Source organism: Lissotriton vulgaris, chromosome 6, assembly GCF_964263255.1.
Source record: "Lissotriton vulgaris chromosome 6, aLisVul1.2, whole genome shotgun sequence".
NCBI lineage: Eukaryota > Metazoa > Chordata > Amphibia > Caudata > Salamandridae > Lissotriton > Lissotriton vulgaris.
Genome location: NC_141694.1, coordinates 1,385,992,809 through 1,386,007,604, shown reverse-complemented (window position 1 = coordinate 1,386,007,604; position 14,796 = coordinate 1,385,992,809). Strand labels below are relative to the sequence as shown.

Sequence of the window (14,796 nt, the reverse complement as noted above, 5' to 3'; positions counted from 1 at the left end):
CCTCCGTTATCTCAGCGTCTACGTATGCCCCCCCCCCCCCCCAGAATTTTCCATGTAGTTAGTGGAATTTGTTGTTAAAAACTTCTGGAAATCCGGATTTGTAAAGTCTGACTTCAAATCCAGCTTTTTCTCACACCTTATTGATAGGTAGTGTGCCAGGAAGACACTGTGTCACAATAAATGTAAGAAGTACACTTTTTGAAGCAATAGTCTCGTAAATGTTCACAGTTTATTTCCTTTACATACAAAGGGCTTGTAGATGAGACAGGCAGTTTTGAAGCAGAAGCTTGCTTCGATTTGTAACCACTGTAGGTTTTGCAGTGAGGGGGACACATGATTTTGTTTCTTTCCTCCTGTGACCATTCTTGCTGCTTCATCTAGGGTGTCTCATCACAGCTATGTGTACTTTGGCTACTCCAGTGAGTGTGCCATTTCCATAGTCTAGTCTGGACAGAACTATTGCTTGCATTGCGGTTTGTAGGTCATTTGGAAGTAGGAAGAGCTTGATTTTGTTGAGTTTTAAACTATAGAAAGCGCCCTTTGCTGTGGCCTTTATGTGTGAGCTCATGTTCATTCTTGAGTTCAGAGAGGACCCCTGAGATTTGGCAGAGTCAGCTAGAGTAAGTTTGCAGCTTGGGACATCTAGGTTATGTATCTATTCTTAGACCTGTGGTGAGTGGCCGTGGTTAGAGAAGACATGAATTTCAGTTTTTTTCTTGGTTGAGTTTGAAGTGGTTGTGTGATAGCCAGTTTTGAGTGTGTCGTTAAGTTGGTGAATGTCGTTCAGAGAGGATATTTCTAGGTAGAGCTGGGTATTGGCATAGAGGTGATAGGAAATATTTGCTTATCTCTAAATTGCAGTGAGGGGCTCCATGTGAAGAGTTTTGGAGGAAGGACGGAGCCCTTCTGGGACACCTCGGTTGATGGGTGAAATGCCAGACATTGAGCTGTTGATTTTTATTATTTGGGACGCAGAAATTAGGTGAACCATTGCAGAACAGTGCAGTCTGTTCTGATTCATTGTTGCGTGGCATCCAAAAGTAACTTATGGTCCACCATGTTGAAAGCCGCTGATAGTTCTAGGAGGATGAGCAGGCGGCATCTGTTCATGTCAAGGGATTTATGAATGTCATCTGTTGTATTCTGTATAGCTGTTTCAGTGCTGCATCCATTCCTGAAACAAGACTGGTGTTAGTTGAGTAGGTTATTGGAGTCCATATGCTGGTTGAGTTGGGAGAGAACACATTTCTCAACATTTTTTGCTAAGAAGGGAAGGCTGGTGATGGGTCTGAAATTCTTGGGATTGTTCAGGTCTGCAACCATTTTTTTTTAAAAGAGGGGTATTGGCTTTATCAGTGTTGTTGTAGACAGGGGCTTATCATTCATCAGCAGACTTTGACCTACAGTGAGAGAGAAAGACAGAATATGTAGAAAGACGGAGGGCGAGAAAGATATGAAACAGTAGGATAAAAAGGGTCAACAAGAATGATGTAGAGATCAGAAGACTGGTTTGGTGGAAGAAGTGCCTTGAGGGGGGATCAAAACTAGACAGCCTAGGAATTCTGGAACCCTTGTATTTCGAATCACCAGAGGGAGAGGTAATAAGGAAAAGTTTGGGCCCCCTGCACTTATATTTTTTACAAAGTAAGTATTCACTCTGATTCCTGTTTAAAGGTATGTGTGTGTACAATACAAATGTAGTATACAGTACAAAATAAATATATGACTTTACAATGCAAACAATCACAATGAATGCCTTTACAACACAGTTTTTACATCGCAGCTACCTTTACAACATATGATTTTACAACGCATGCCATTACAACACATTTTTAAAAACTACCTTTACAACGCATTCCATTACAATGCATACCATTACAACAGATACCATTACAACGCATAATACTTTTAGGGTAAGAGTGGGGTTAGTTTTGGATAGTGTAGGGGTAAAATTACTATTCCCACTCCAGTGAGTGCAACAGTAGGGTAAGTGTTGGATAATGTAGGGGTACAAAATACTGTTCCCATGTACCCCCAAACCCATACATACCCTAAAACAAAAAAAAACTCCATTACTTACCTTATAATGCGCTGTAATGGCATGCGTTGTAAGGATATGCGTTGTAATGGCATGGGTTGCAGTGACATGCTTTTTAATGCCTGTGTTGTAATGGCATGCGATGTAAAGGTAGTGGGTTGTGATGACTGCTTTGTAATGGTTGTTTTCCGTACAGAACGTGTATCATAAGCAAACACTCTCAATATGCATTTGTGGCTTTAATACTACTTATTCCAAGGCTTAGTTCATACTTAATATCTACATCCTATAATGCTAAGTGACCAAACAATCCTGAGTAGCCACTTGATTGTGGCTGCACAGTTTATGCAGGTGTTGCATGACGTCAGATTATCACCGTGTTGCATTTGTATCTTGAGGCTCATAAACATGAGCCTTGCAAAGACAGATTTTGCAGAGATCATAGCCAAGGCAAATTATCTCATGGTCACTTTCCGATCAGAAGTAGTAACTGCAACTGGAGGGAAGAAGTTCATCTCTAGCTGTGGTTGGCCTATGAATGCAGGACCCAACACCACCAGATCGGCCGTTTGACACCTGCCTCTTCTCTTGCCGGCTTTACCTGAGGTATCAGCATGGAGTCTTACGAAAATATTTAAGATTCTCAATGTGACAGGTTACCGTTATTGGTAGGGCCTGGTTCACATGACCAAGTTTGAATATAAATTGAGAAGAATTGCGATGACACAGAAGTGTTGCAGGTTCATGTATTCAATTTGATCTAAATGTATCGTCAATTCAGTTTCCAAATCTTTGTTTCCCCCCTGCATGTACACTGTGCCATCTGCTCATACACTGCCCTCCCTGTGCTCTCACACTATCCTTGGACTGTAGGACTTGAAGACTCACTGTCCTCTGTGCAATCTTCCCCTACAGCTCACAACCGCCCCCTCTGAACAGTCACTGCCCTTTGCTGGATGGCAGGGGCACCATACTTGAATATTTTGTCACTGGAATGAATTCATAAACATGTACCTGCAAATGCACAGACATAATACCAAATACATGTGGCACAATACAAATGCATGAACCTAATAATTCGTTTCGCCCTCATCCTCAAAGTTTTAAATAAATACCGCAACTTGATTCACAGTAAAGATTTGTTTAACGCATTCCAGCACTAAGCCGCACAATCGGGCACTGTTTTACTTCAATGGGTTTATTATCTGCACAATATGGGAGCTGCATCAGTGTGAATCCCAGTGCTATTTGCATTTCTCTAAAACAACGGCGCTTGCTAAAAATCTTTCTTCCCCTCTTACAGAGAGCCCAGTTGAATGTGAACCATTAGGTATGATCACTACCTCCTGTGGTCACACTCAGGGGCATAGCTTGGTCAGTAGTAAGACTGGAGGGCGGGTGAGCTTCAGATTTTCTGACAATCACGCTGGCATATCCTATTAATGATTGTATGTGAAGCAGCGCATGATGAGGCTTAAGGGCGAGAGGGAAGGGAAAGGAGTGCAGATTCTGAGGAGTACCTAATACATAGTATTTTGTGAAATAACCATGTTTTTAGACCTTCAAAACAGGTGTGTGTATGTTTGTGTCTGGGGAGTATTTAAAAATCCCAATGGAATCCAACAGACACCTAAGTATGCCCGACTGACAGCTCCTGTACCCAATTATCTCTTAAATAATGAATTTCTTAGTGGGTGTATCACCCCAAAAACCCTCCCAGAAGCTACATCTCTGGTTACACTGTACTGGAACAGCAATTGAACACGTCTGTAGGCTAAAGGGGACAATAAAGTGTCTGAGCAGGTACGTCTGTTCCAGGGCAACGCTTTGGCGTGCTTTCAAGTGCCTCACATGTATCACTTATGTTACATGATGATGATGTGTGTGCTTCATTGATGCACTGTAAGATTCACATTCTTGTCCCCTCAAGAAGGGAGCTCTTCAGCTAAAATATTGGGGCTCAATCCCCAGTGCCCACATACCCTGTGAAACCACTCCCATGGAAGTTCATGGTGAAGAACACTAATACCAGCAGGTACATCTTAAGGTAATGGTAGCATTGAGCTTCCTTGTTTAATTAGATTACCAACTGCCTTTGGTATATATTTATGGACTGGTTCGGGGTTCTCCAAAGCCTGACCTCAAATGTCGGGTCCATGCCAAATTATAAAGATGGCTACATTCATCTAAATGGGGATATGCTCAAAATCTGGCGTGGATCGGGCCCTCTAAGACCGACTTTGGAGAACCCTGGGCTGGATAATCAAATGGGCTCATTTGCAGAATAAAACTGCTAAATTGCTTTTGTTGGGTGAGTGACCCTGTTGTACATATCGAACCCACCCAGTGAAGCCATCTAAACTTTCGGACATCATACTTCACCAACAAACCCCACTTCCAAAAACTCGTGCTGTCCTTTCGTTGGAGAAAACAGGCTGCAGTTTTTTAGCTATCACCATAAATCACTGTTACCGCTTGCATGAAGCAAAAATTCTGTTGGCACATTTAACTGTCATGTTGCACCTTACATCTAATAAATCCAGGAGATTCACAGTTGCACCCTCCATGCTTCCCCTGCTACTGTTTGTCTGTCTTCTTAAAGCCATTTAGGATGTGATGGGGCTGCCAAAGCCATAAGGGGCGGCTTCTCCGTTGGAATGGAGGAGTGTCATCCCACTTAAAATCCCCCCCAAAGCCCAATAGATGAAAAAAAAATGGTAGTTTATTACCGTTTTATTTTTCATCCCAGAGCCAAGCACCAGAAAGGGGACGGGGCCACTGCTGACTGACAGCAGTAGGGAGGAGGATGGACTGTCTAATGCACTGTTTAAAGGGCACATGTCTTTTTTGGCCGTCCGTCTTGCGATGGCTAGCCGCACATGTGCACTTCAAACCTCTCAACCCAACTGTCTTAAGACAACTCATTTGAGAGTCAGTGCAGGTCTCCAGTGTACTCTGGAGCTCCGAACAACATGCTTCATGTGAGCATTCAATCAACAAAAAGGGGGCTATGGGGGTTTTTATAGAGGTCCAACATAAATGCCCAGTCAGATACTGATATCTAAAGGTATGTAGTTCCTCTTATAATGGTGCCTAGGAGGAAAAGTAAGCCAAACCACCCTTGTTTGTAGTTACAAACTCGGTGGTGTTAGGTGTGGGAAGGAGAGTGGAAGAATTCCTTCTTTCGGAACTAGGGCCCTCACACACCCAGCAAGCTAGGTGTCCTGCTCCATCATATGCACCTTCTCAATGTTCCCTCTATTTTTTTTCTCTGTGTGCAGCAGTGGAGGGTCTCTGTGCGCTGCAACAATGGCTATGTGCACCAGGAACCAAACCGTACGTGTCTGCGGCGCCAAATGGCACTCAAAACGTTTACTTTAAAAAGTGAAAAGATGGTGTATTTTCACACATACAGAGCCACAATAAGGGTCCTAAGGGCAGTTTGCAAATTTATTTTATTGCCTGTATTTTCAATGTTGTGTCTCTGACTGCTGTTGTCTGTCTTCCCCGCTGCCTGTACGTGGTCCGTGCCCCTTTTTCTTCCCTCTGTTCCCCTCACTGTCCCCGTGCTCTCTGCCCGGTCTTTCCTTCTGTACCCCTCCCTGCCCGTGTCTCTGCCCAGTTTTCCCTTCTGTTCCCCTAGCTGTATTTTGCCTCTGTGCCATTAGTTTTTTTAGCCCGTCTGCCCTCCGTGCCACTCGTTTTTGTGCCCCTTTTGCCTTCTGTTCCACTAGTTTTTCCCTCGTTTTTTGTGCCTTTCTGCCTTCTGTTCCACTCGTTTTTTGTGCCTTTCTGCCCTCTGTTCCACTCGTTTTCCCCTCTTTTTTGTGCCCTTCTGCCCTCTGTAAAGCGCGGGGCAGACTGTTGCCTTTTGTTTAAGTATTGCTGTTAATCAGAGCCCCTTCGCGGGCTCTGATTAACAGCAATACTTAAACAAAAGGCCACAGTCTGCCCCGCGCTTTACTAACAAAAGCGTAGACACAGTTTCCAAACACAGAGCATGCTAAAGTACGCGCTGTGTTTGGAAACTGACTACGCTTACTGTGGGCCGAAGCCTGTAGATATCGTGCAGGGGTGGTTTAAAAGAAGTAAGATAGTACAAATAAGACTTTTATTCTGGATGGCTATCCACCTCATTAAAATATACAGAGTGGCAGCCTATCTAACTCTAAGGTTAAGGTTTAGTGTAGGCTACGCTCAACTCTACAGGTCAACATTTTTCATTCTTGTTGGTCAGATTGATCAGTGGCAATTCATCAGGTCCTACTCTTTGAATCTATCTCCACTGCATGGTGGGGTCTAAGTACTACCTACCACGTGTTCACACTACTCAGTCAAATATTTCTGTAGTGTTTTCCATTGACCTAAAAGATGAAGGGGATACAGAATGGAGTCACAGCTGTATCACATGTATTTAGGTCACACAGTGCGCATTACTCTCTCTCTCCGAACACCTCCTATATACTGATGGCATTCTTAATTTGTGCTAAAACCTAGGCATGTGATGAATAAAAGTGGGACCTAATATTAGACACCCAGTTATGTGACAAGTTAAAAATCTAAAAACACAGAAGACTGTCCTCCCCAGTTGCAATCAGCCAAGAGAATGGCATTCATACATATTAATGTTGTCTCATACTTTGTCTCAAAATTCGCTCTTGGGAACCCCTTATTCATTATGACTCGGTGATTGTGGTGGACCAACTATATACATAATTCACCTCTCTACAGTGAGAGAGTCACTACAGTCGGTGTCTGGCGTAGTATGAGGACACCTGTAACATTCTATTATTAGGCCCCACTTTTATTCATCACATGCATAGGTTTTTGCACAAATTAAGAATGCCATCAGTATATAGGAGATGTTTGGAGAGATAATAATGGACACTGTGTGACCTAAATACATGTGACACAGCTGTGACTCCATTCTGTATCCCCGTTTTCTTTTAGGTCAATGGACGACACTACAGAAATATTTGAAATCATAGTGTGAACACGTGGTAGGAAGTACTTGGACCCCACCACCCTGTGTAAGTAGATTCACTGAGTAGGTCCTGAAGAATTTCCACAGATCAATCTGACCAACAGGCATGAAACATGTTGACCTGTAGAGTTGAGCATAGCCTAAACTAAACATTAGAGTTAGATCGGCTGCCACTCTGTTTATTTTGACGAGGTGGATAGCCAGCCAGAATAAAAGTACAATTAGGACTATCCTACTTCCTTTAAATCACCACTGCACGATATCTACACGCTTTGGCCCACACACTCCCACTGCATCATATGGCAAGGAACAAAAGCTCTCCACTTAAGAGCCCCTTCACAAGTGCCCGTTGGGTATTGCAGTGCAGACCCAACGAGGAGCAGGTCCATACAATGAAGCATGACACCTAGCTTGCTGGTTATGTGAGGACCATCGTTCCGAAAGAAGGAATTCTCCCACTCTCCTTCCCACACCTAACACCACTGAGTTTGTAACTACAAACAATGGTGGTTTGGCTTACTTTTCCTGAGTTCATGTGAGCATTGCCAGGGTTTGGCAAGGGAGTTCCAGATCCTGCAAAGAAGAGGTCAGGAGGGAGGGCATCACGTAAGGTAAGTTTTATTTTATTTTCTAATAATATATTGTGCGTGACCCTGCCCACCGCTCCCCTTAGATGCCAGCGACCACTGATTGCCATGTCTCCTTTGCAGCTATGCCCTCTCTCTTTCTTACCCATGTGGCTCTCCCAACAGGCAAATGAAGACTCTGGCAATGGCAACCTTTACAACTCCCAATGTCTACCAGCTGACCTTCACATTTTATCTTGTTAGCAATTACTGCTGTTTCTGCCACCTAAATCCCTTCCAGCAGCTGTCTCTGCTCTGGCCTGCTGAATGGAGCAACCACATACCTGCCAACTCATACTGTGCCATAGTGTGACATACAATATTGTCTCTCTTCACATGGTCACCTGGTAAGGAGCCTATATCACGAGGTGGCAGGGAAAACAAGCCAGAAATCCACCGTTTACAGTGCCTTTAAATTGCCAATGTCCATTAAGGGGTGTGAAAACAACCCAGGAAATTGGCACCAGCCTCTTTGCAAGCTTTTTCGCTGTTTTGCAGGAGGGTGATTGGTTTCCTTTCAAGTGCTTAGACGGCACAAGGCCACACCTCTGCAAGGCCCATCCCCATCCTCACAGGGTGAGATTTCTGTCTTAGTTGGCAGGTATGCAACCGCCCTTGTAGATCTGTTGGTGGTGAAGGTGGGTCACCTTTTTCCTGATTTGCCAGACTATCCCCACAATTCTGCCATTTAGGTTCTCGACCAGACGAACCCTCTGTTACCATTGGTCAGTTTGAAGGGCGAAGGACAAACCAGAGGGCATACTTCCATTACTTTATTTCTGGTGCAAAGCTGCTACCCTTCCCCAATGGTAGAATACCCACACCAGTCCGACCTGCTGATTGGTCCATGGAGGGGGGCTACGACCTGGGCTCCCTTGTGGGTTAGGCTTGGCCTCCCGAGAGCCAGTTCCACCAGCAAAGCCAACACTCCTTTCTTGAATGTTGAAGTAGGCGGTGCACAGGTACATCAGTTGTGTATAGCAGATTTCTCTGTACCAAGGAGAGACGCAGTACTCCACACAATTCACATATGGTATGAATCCGTGAACAATAGGGCTTACATTACCAAAACATAAAATTAACGGAATCTGTGTTTCAGTTTCTGTTGACAATTGGTATCACAACCACGAGCTGGGTGAGTACTGGTTAAAAGCATTTATCAACAGGGTCGGATGGGTAAGGCGGGCACTCGGGCAATGGCCGAGGGGCTGGTATCGAAGCTCCAGCTGTGGGCTGCTTTTCTGGCTGCCTGGGTGGCCAATTTGGGCTGTGTCTGGTGTGCTTGGATGTCGCCAGCGGCCCAGTGGGGCCCTGAGTGGCCTTTGTGGAGGCAGATGGGCGTCCATCACCTCCTTTTTATCAACGGGCAGAGGTGTCACTCCCTTTCTGTCGCTGGGCCGGCCCATTAATGTATGCAGATTGAGTGGGGCAGGGGGCCTGAGCAGAAGTGTCACTTTTTTTCCAGTGTATATAAAACTTCGCCGAAGCAGTGTTTTGAGGAAAGGCAATATGCAAATGTGGGCCACTTTTTTTAGCGTGCCAGGGCCAATTTCTAATCCAGATACAACCATGTTTGTCATATCATGTCATGTTTTGACACATATGTATAGTACCTAAGAAAAAACGGGAATATTGTGAGACCCCTCAACGAGGAGTAATACATTAAACGTCAAATTCCTTGCCTATCGCTGTTATAAAGGGATCAGTTTACATATGCACGTAGGTAATATCGTGTGTGAAGTTTTGAGCAAATACAGCAATCTGGTAGTGAATGTTAGCAGGTTGATGCGCTACTTTGTAGAAACAGAATATACCTTATTTGGATGACCTAATTCAGTCAATTCAGGGCCCTAAACGTATCTGGAAGATAGTTAGGCGTCTCGTTTCAGATGTGCACGCTCATCGGAGTTTGATTATACATTTTTTGTGTAGATTATGGTGGTCCTGCAACAAAAAAGCTGACTTGCACAAATGTTAAGAAATGGGGAGAGGCTGTTTGATGCTTTTATATGACATGTATATAGGAAAGGGGCCAGTCTGTCTGATTCTTTTATAGTTTATGTATATATAGTATATGCAATTCTGCAAAATTCATTCACATCTACAAGTCTTTATTCTATAATCACAAATTCATTGTAGTATTCTTATATGCCTTTTCCGGATGTTTGTTACCGGAAAATAACTTTCTACTGATACTTTCACACACTTCTGGGTAGAGAAATCAAAGTTCTATCATTTTTTAAACATAAATGAAAGCATAATCTAACGCTGTTTAAAAAAATAGTCGTTGGATTAAAATAGAAGCATATTCTATGATTCCGGGTATGTTTATGATGTCGATGAATTCACTAAATTTAACATTAAAAGAAACTTTAATTACAGACGTTTAACATATTGTTTAAATACATCCGACTTTCATCCTCGGTTTTATTATAGTTTGAGTATAGGTCGAAAAAAGCAGGCAAAATGCACAGGCATGTAATAAAAAAAAACAAGCTGACAGCAAACAAGTGCGACACAATACATGCACCAAAGGTAGAGATTTAAGAAACAGGCAGATATAATATTGCATTATATTTGTTCAACTGCACATAAGCGATGCCAATAGGTGCAACTTTGTATATCGATATATACAAGGAATTTTGTCTTAAAAATGTATCTTTCGCGGCTCACACGCGTGTTTCAAGCATTTAAAAGTTTTATTTTGCTACCCTTTCGTGAGTACTTGAATATTTTAATAAGGTAATCCCAAGTGGGTCCCAAATGTAAAACTTGAAAATATGCAGTACATAAAATAACGTAAGAGCATCAGAAAGACCAGTTAGGCTTTTTAAAACCGGACAGTTTTAGCAATAACATTAAACTTAAGCCTATAGACGTATTTCTGATTTTGCTGATCTCTTTTCTTTTTAAGGATGTGAACCAGAAGCTGCAAGAAGATAACCAGGAGCTGAGAGACCTCTGCTGTTTTCTGGACGATGATCGTCAGAAAGGGAAGAAAGTGTCCCGTGAGTGGCAGAGGCTGGGCAGGTTCACATCCGGGGTAATGCACAAAGAGGTTGCCTTGTATTTACAGAAACTGAAGGACCTGGAAATAAGGCAAGAGGACATGATCAAAGAAAACGTGGAGCTGAAGGAGGTTTGTTTGATGTTGGACGAGGAGAAAAGCGGTGGAGGGGGCAGCAGGAGTTCAATTGACAGTCAAACTAGCCTAAGCCAATTAAATCCAACCACAAGTACTTTCCTTCGGGATGTGGGTGATGGGAGTAGTACCTCTAGTGCTGGAAGCACAGACAGCCCGGATCATCATAAGCATCATCCGAACAGCAGCCCCGATCACCTTCAGAAACCGAGGCGTGAAGGAAGTCCTGAGCAGCAGAAGAACAGGAGTGGAAGCCCTGAACATCTTCAAAAGCCGAGAGGCTCGGCGAGCCCTGATCAACAGAGGCACCTGAAGGGCGCCAGTCCAGAACATCACAAAGTTGTGGTGGTCAAAGGTAGCCCCGAGCTGCAAAAGCACACCGCTAGTACCCCGGAAAACCTTCAAAAGCACATAATGAGTAGCCCTGAGCATTTTCAAAAACACAGACCTGTGAGTAGTCCAGAACTTCAAAAGCACAGAAGCGGCAGCCCGGAGCACCTTCAGAAAAGCACAGACCATCTTCAGAAAGCAAGAGGAAGCAGTCCCGAACATCTCAAACAGCATTACGCAGGCAGTCCAGAACATCTCAAGCATCTCGGCGGGGGCAGCAGAGAAGGCACGCTACGGAGACCAGTAGCAGACGACATGTCGGCTCATCACAGGAGTGTATACAATGGAATGAATGGTGGGTCCATAAGCCTGCTGAAACCACACTTGCAAAGACTGCTCAAGTAGAAGTCATATGCTACCTTTGACGTGAAGGATGATTTCATGGTTTCACGCGTAAGGATAGAGCATGCATCATAACTTTCAGAGCATTAACCCCATTTTTCATTTGGCAGTTCAGTTCACCATCAATTACGCACCACTATATTTTTGTGTATTTCATTTTTTCGTTCGTTACTAGTAAACTGTTGGTTTTAACTATAAAGGAAGATTACAGCATCACAAACTGAGTTGATTTGTAGCCATCTCGGCATGCTAACATTGTTTTAAGTTTACTAGACCAAACTGATCCATCCGGTAATGAAGCTTTTAGCACCATATGCTATTTTTATACGTATTTGAATGAATCATTTAAGTGCAATCTCATTGCAATGAAATATTGTGTGGTATTTAAAGGTCTTATTGCAAATTACAATTCCTTTTAGTTGTCACCAGGATCAGGTGCTTTTTAACGTTGGTCAGCAAATGTGGCTTTTGTGTGTCAGTTACTGTGGCTTTTGTGTGTTTCTTAGATTCAGTTTTAATTATGTTCTACTTAGTAAGACCTGTGGATTTGTATAATAAGCAAGCTGACATTTCTATAAAAGGTATTTGGCAAAACGTGGTTCGATCCTGTGTTACGTTTAGAGTTTATTGTGGCATGTTTAACCGTTTGGAGAGATTGAAGCATCATCCACACGACATGTACACCATTTTAAACACAGCGGAACACTTTTTCAGTTAAAAAACCTGCCAAACAAATTGTAGAAATGCAATGATTCTAAAGGAGCACACATTTATCAATTTGTGAAATAAACTAATTCGTTTTATTGTGAAAGACAGACCAGTTAGAGATGCTCAAATGTGATCTGTAATGGTGTGGTCAGAAGAGTTTTGGAGGACTTGCTTCCCTTTCTTTTATGGAAGTCATGGCATTTGTTTTTTTATATGGACCAAATATTTTGAGGTTCTCTAAACTGTTTGGTTTGATGAAATGGCTCGATGCTTGGTATGAATTGGGTCAATGCAATTAGAAACACTCCATGACTTTTAATTGGTATATTGTCTAGCTCAGATGAATCTCAGCTAAGGCTTACACCTATCTTTGCGAAAAGTAAGATTTTTTTACCCTGAAATATCCCTACTTTTTCTCATTTATTATGTTTGTTGGACAATGATACAGGTAGAATTGAAGTCTTTGTCCCTGTTCTACAGATCTGGAAGTGACTAATTAATGTCAATGTGATCTTATAGGTCTCCCCATTGTTGTCTCATATTGTTGGATGCAAAAAAGTGTACACATTGTGTCACAGTGATGTACCATAATAAAACATGACAACATAGGTCAATTCCTGGTCGTACTTCGATTTGATGCTACAATTACGTTTTCCTGATTTGATATACATAGGAAGTTATGCAACAAAATGCAATTTGAGCACCAAACACCATGAAACAGTGTGCACTTGATTATAACGTAAAACATCAAACCTGTTTAGTGAAGGAATAGCATGCTCTTAAAGAACTAATATGCGCTCCGATACTCCAAACAAAAAAACATAAATTTATGAGGAAGACACACGATCATCATTGTGGGCATCTGTGTTATGTTTTGATTTTTATGCGATTCGGTCTCTGATTTAATAACCACATCAAATTACAGTAAAAAAAAGAAGCACAGCTGTTTCTAAAACTGTGGCGAACAACTTTGTGGCACTATTAATTATATGGAGCCCACAGTGGCGTAACAATAACGCCAGCGGCTCTCGCGGTTTGTGGGGGGTGGCGGATGAGCTCCAGGGGTGTCCCCTTCGGTACTGTGCATGGGCATCGGGCCCATGGCTAGAGAGTTCCCGTTTAGGTCAAGCAGGAAGGGGTGGGGGGGAGGGGGGAAGGGGAACCTCCATGTACTTTGCAGTACACTACTGGGAACACACAACAATGTTCACCTAGCAAGCCCCATACCAAGGCCACTGGAATTATGCAGTAATGAAGGAAACCTGTATGAGACAGGATCGACTACATTTTGCAGTAAAAAACGGCAAATACTGCAGTGTGATATTATTTTTTCATTTTAACACATTAATACTCTTACCAGAAGTTATATCTATGAGACCCACTGCAACACTTAATTAAATAAGTTACGTAAAAGTGACTAGTTAGCAGTGCTTAATTTGAGCCAGTGGTTTCCGGCGCCCGGCACCGGCACTTAAATAACAACACTGGCGCTTATGACAGCTGCCACATGGTGGCACTGTTTGTGTAATTTAAAGATAAGTAAAACAGTTGTTGTTTATTTGTTCAATATGTATTAAAAACAGCTAATACCAGCTCTCACACCATTGTGAGAGCTGTGGGGGCCTTGAACAGTCTGCATTATCACACTTGTAGGAGTGTGAGGGGTAGTAGTTTTGTTGGTACTGTAATTGGCAGCGCTGGCTGGGGCAATATGTGGTACAAGCTGGAGTGGCCTCCACTTTTTTTTTTTTTTTTTTTTTTTTTTACAAATTAAGCACTGCTTAACCTTTGCAAAGGGTCTGACACTGTCCACCTCACATGTGGCACTTTTACAGCAACTTTTAAGCTGTTTGATATCCAAATAATGCAGAAAATGGAGGATTGTGCGGCAAAAGTGGTAAATCATAAATATGCTGAAAATGCTTCAGGAGTGGCCTAGCCCCTCCCTAAATTTCATGAGAGATGCCACGTTGTTTAGGGCAACACAGAACTGCAATGACTATTTCCGCAAGATAAAAAGATGCCTTCTGTAGATACGGCTGAAAATATACTTGCCGTGTTTGCAATATAAATACTGGAAAGGGCAGACTTCGGGTTTTGCTCCACAGAAATATTTTTCTGTCTTTTCAAACAGAAGATCACATTGGACCTGAAAGCAGATCCAATGGTTGAGGTGATTATGCACTTTATTGTGTGTGGAAAGAGAGATTTTACAGACTTGTTGGCTTGCCTTATGTTTTCAACCACAGTGGTGTTAGGTTTCCTTTTCCAAGAGATGCTTCGCTAGATGATAAGTTGCAACTGTAGCAAACGAGTCAGCCAACAGGGGCTAACTTGGTGACTTGACATTTGATGCTATTTGTATGGAGTGTCTGATGGCTAATGTTTAGATGGATATTAATTACGAATATTCTCAACTGGGTCGCCTGTTTTTTTTTTTTGCCCGTAATATGATGTGACAGGATCATGGTCAGACTGGACGTGGCGGGTACTTTTGGTCTGCTAGCAAATTCTGTTTTTGGAAATTATACTTTCTTCATGTTTGAAAAAAGAATAAAAAACAAGG

General features: G+C 42.7%; 1 protein-coding gene across 2 annotated transcripts in view; it reads left to right on the top strand.

The window, feature by feature from the left end:
• Window positions 1–14,796, top strand: part of CCDC85A (coiled-coil domain containing 85A) — a 193,308-nt gene that overhangs the window by 13,727 nt on the left and 164,785 nt on the right. The window contains exon 2 of one of the 2 annotated variants that reach the window (XM_086927495.1): window positions 10,563–11,475. In XM_086927495.1, the coding sequence (XP_086783621.1) occupies window positions 10,563–11,475 (913 nt within the window). Of the gene's footprint in view, window positions 1–10,562; window positions 12,845–14,796 lie in introns of those variants that run through there. The other variant, XM_086927494.1, reaches the window with a different exon arrangement.